At 31.6% G+C, this 4,292-nt stretch overlaps 1 protein-coding gene across 2 annotated transcripts in view; it reads right to left on the bottom strand.

Moving 5' to 3' along the window:
- Nucleotides 1-348: 348 nt before the first annotated feature.
- Nucleotides 349-4,292, bottom strand: part of LOC145287754 (uncharacterized) — a 144,240-nt gene continuing 140,296 nt past the window's right edge. The window contains exon 12 of one of the 2 annotated variants that reach the window (XM_080136343.1): nucleotides 349-847. In XM_080136343.1, coding sequence (XP_079992469.1) covers nucleotide 847 — 1 coding nt within the window. In that variant the 3' untranslated portion in view covers nucleotides 349-846. The remainder of the gene's footprint in view (nucleotides 848-4,292) is intronic. The other variant, XM_080136505.1, reaches the window with a different exon arrangement.

The following is a 4,292-nucleotide window of genomic DNA, read 5'->3' as shown; positions in this document are numbered from 1 at the left end:
GTCGATAGTGTGAGACCTGTTAGATTTGAGACTCCTTTTAATGTTTTTGTTTTTTATATGTGATCCAAATGAGTCTCTATTTGCTTGCCTCCTCATGAGGGCTGAATTAGACATAAGGCAATCTGGACTAGGACAAAAATTAAAATTGCCTCAGTCCTAGAAATATTTCTTCTTCATTGACTAAGGGCAGAAAAAACGAAGTATAGTATCAAAACAAATACTACACTTTGCTCCTAGCTAAAAGGGCCCAAAATGTTCTCTAGTTTTTTTTGAATTTGTAATTTTGTTTTAAAAATATATATATATATAAAAATAAATAAAGAATAAATTTATTTTTCTCCATCTATTTTGGCTTAAAATTATTCTGTTGATGTCTTTATTCCCTTATGGGAAATTCATTAAAACACACCGCAACAGTAAATGGCACATCAAGAAAATATGTATGCATTTTTGCCCATCATCGTCTTTTTATCAGTTGACATATGTAGGCACATATATTTTTTCTAACTTAGGTCCAATCTAAAGAGAGAGCACATTACTATAAAACTAAATCTGTACAAAAATGGCCAAAATTTGAAATCTGTTTCTGGTCATAATCTGGTCAAAATACTAACTTGCTGTCGTGTCTACATGATCAAGTAGTGGAAATAGGGGGGTTAAGAAATAAAAGATACGATGAAAAAAATATAATAAAAACACGTTTCGCACTCTTCTGACAGAACAGTTTTAGTCGTTCATCTAGTGGCAGTAAACATGGGCACATTGTACATTTGAGATCAGTAGCTGCCTTAATTCAGGTTTTGACATGGAGGAAGAAGAATGGAAATTTCACCATCTTGCTTTCAATCTAAAAGTTTGGAAAAAAAAAAAAAAAAGAACATGAAACATACATAAGTGAAATGGGTTATAGTCAGCTAACATACTTCCTATCTTATGCTACCAAAAGCAATGACAAGGCAAATAAGTTCCTTCACTTTTATTGTTCTTCAGTATTTCTATTGTGAATCAATTTATTGAAATAAAATAGAAGAAAATAACATTAATGAAAAATATTCAATAAAAATTAACAAAATTATACAGATAAAAATAACAATTATTTGTCCTTTTTAATAACAAAATTAAAAAATAAATTTTTATTTTATTTGAAATTTTATAAATATATTTATGAAATTATAAATTGTTTTTTTTAATTTTAAAAGCAAAATTTTTTTTATTTGAATTTATATAATAAATATGTTTATGAAAGTATGAAAATAAAATTATTGAAATCAAAATAACAAAATTTCAAACATCACAGAAAAAAACATATCCAATACATAATATCCTCAATATAGTTTAAAAATTTTTTTAAAAAGTGTTTTAAATAATTCTTTAAAAAAAAAAAGCACAAAAAGTGTTTTCAATAATTCTTTGAAAAAATTAAATTTCCATAATTTTAATTAAAATGAAATTGAAAAACTTTTCAATGATTATTAAATTAAAAAAAAAAAACTATCAGAAAAACATAATAATAAAAAAAAGTACATGCACAGGGGAGATGTAGGCATGAGAGAAAAAAAGCAAAGGAATTGATTTGCCTTGTCACCGCTTCTGGTAGCAGCCACAATGGAAGTTAGGAAGTATGTTAGCTGAGTATAACCGTGAAATGACATATAAAACAAAGAAAAATGCATGTGAATATTATAATAATCCAGAGATAAAAGGATATGGTTGTTTTCTTGAAGCACAGCTGGCAAATTAGTACATCATTATTTACTAAGACTGTATACCATGTGGGATCTTTCTACCGCTCCAGAAGATATCTCACTACTGATGCAATTCTCTATCTGTATAAAAGCCAAGTATGTCTAAGGATAGAGTACTGGTGCCACATCTGGGCAGGAGCTGCTAAAAACAGCCTATCCTGCTTTGACAGAGTATAAAATAGACTTCGTAGCTTAGTGGGGAGGTGCCCTTTTCTCTTCCCTGCAGCCTCTCTCCCACAGAAGAGACGTTGCGAGCCTGTCTTTGTTTTATCATTTCCAAGGCAAGTGCTCGTCTGAGCTCCAATCTCTTGTCCCCCCTCGCCAATCTTTCACGAGAAACACCCGTCTAGTTGAAACTACTGTCAATAATTTTCCCCACTCTTTATCTGTGTCTAAATCCAAATGTAGATTCCATGAGCAGAGCTTCTTTCTCAGAAGTGCACGACTGTGGAACTCTCTTCCGTTTGCCTGTTTCTCACCTGACTACAACTTGGATGTCTTCAAGTCCAACATAAACAAATTCCTGACAAACCGCCCTCTTAAATAATCTCCAATACTAATGATTACTACAATACTATCTCATTGATTACTGTACACGCAATAACCCTTATCCCTGAGTGGCCTCCGGGCCTTGATAAGTGGTGACCTCCATGTAAAAAAAAAGGAATAAGCTTGAATTGTGAAAAAGGAAATGAACAAAAGCAAATAATTAAAGACAATATATGTAATGTTTTTTTTCTTGAAATTTATCTTTATTTTTCAGTAAAGTTTTTTATTTGCTGTTAATAAAATCTGGGATCGTGGAAAATATTTTGAGATTTCAGTATACAAAGTTAAGATGCCAGAAGTGGATTCAGTTTAGCTAAATATGGAATGGAAGTCACTAAACATGAAATGAAATATGAAAGCATACGGAAGCACTTCTTGTTTTTTCATGAAACAATAAAAAAAATAATAAACTTTTATTTTTTACATTTCTACAAATATTTTTTTGAATATTTTAAATACATTCAATCGGAAATAATTTTAAAAATATTTTTTTACATTTCTGTAAATAAAGTTTTCTTTAATATATATTTTTTAATTCTTAAATAGAATGTCTTTCACAAATTATTTCACATAATTTTGTTGTAAATAATCAATAATATAAAAGCGAAAATGTGTGTGCATGTGCATGTTTTTCGTATGTTCGCCAAAGGCTTTGGGGGGGGGTGCTCGAGGGGGTCACTATGTCTTAGAACTTTTTATATACTGTCTAAATCATAATATGTCCGATTTATAAAACGAGGTCGTCATTTTTTTTTTTTTATCATTCCTCTACTACTACTACTATGGCGTGATGTTTGACCTAGAAAACCACACATTGATGATTAACCACCCGTTTTTTTAAACGCTTAATTTCACCCTTCGTCACTTCTCTGCCCATGTAGCGTTGTGGTAAGTCATCAGGCTATTCACCTCAAGGCGAGGGTTCGAGCCTACCTTTCTCCGAAAACTTTTTTTTTCTTTTACAACTGGGCAATGCCGGGCACACCCTATAATATAAATATCTGTTAGTGTGTGTGTATGTTTGTATGTCTCGCTAAAACTTTCGACACATGTGACCAACACTGACAAAATTGATATTGTTTGAAAGCTCAGCCTCTTGGCTGACAAATATCCAAAAATTGTCCAAAAACATTCATTCTCTCACCGTCAACTGGACCGTTTTTTACAAGAAGAGGTTACTTTTTTGTTGACATTTTTGCAAAATCATCATATACTTTTCAATGACTGGTCTTATTTTGAATGTCACCAATGTTGTTTGTCACAGTGGGCATGACAACTAAACCGTTCTCATTTTTTTTTCATTTTTTTTTCCTATTAGCATTACAGGTTCGAGCTTACCTGCTTACTACAATTTTTTTTTTCCACTTGCATGGGTACTCTACTTAACTTTAATTTTTTTTTGTTTGAAACATTTTTTTAGGGCTCTGTTGCTCATACCATAAAACCTCTCAACACCCAGGCAATGCCAGGTACCTCCACTAGTGTCTCATAAAACAAGCTAGCTACAATTGAATTATGAAACTGAAGGTTTTTTTTTTTGTTTCATGACAACACAAGAAGTGTGAAAACTGAAATAATTTTTTGAAAAAAATTATTTCTATATGATTTCGTATTTCATTTCATGTTTAGTGACTTTTCTTTTTTTTTTTTTTTTTACATAGGCGTCACCACTTATCAAGGCCGATTGGCCACTCAAGGATAAGGGTTAAAGAGTGTAGAGTAGTCAAAAGGACAATATAGTAATCAATAGTAATGGAAGTTCAGTAAATTTGTTAACTTAAGTGGAACGGCTCATCAGAAACTTGTTCACGTTGGACTTGAAGACAACCATATTATAGACAGCTGGAAAGCAGGAAAACGGAAGACAATTCCACAGGCGTGCAGTTCTAAGAAAGAAGCTTTGATCATGGAATCTATGTTTAGGTTTAGGCACAGATAAAGAGTGGGGAAAATTATTGATAATGTTTTCAGCTAGTCTAGTGTTTCTTGTGAAAGTTT

Source organism: Euprymna scolopes, chromosome 1, assembly GCF_053919585.1.
Source record: "Euprymna scolopes isolate OS-2025 chromosome 1, ASM5391958v1, whole genome shotgun sequence".
NCBI classification, from domain to species: Eukaryota; Metazoa; Mollusca; class Cephalopoda; order Sepiida; family Sepiolidae; genus Euprymna; species Euprymna scolopes.
Note: the sequence above shows the minus strand (reverse complement) of the source record. Positions and strands in the feature narration are given on the sequence as shown.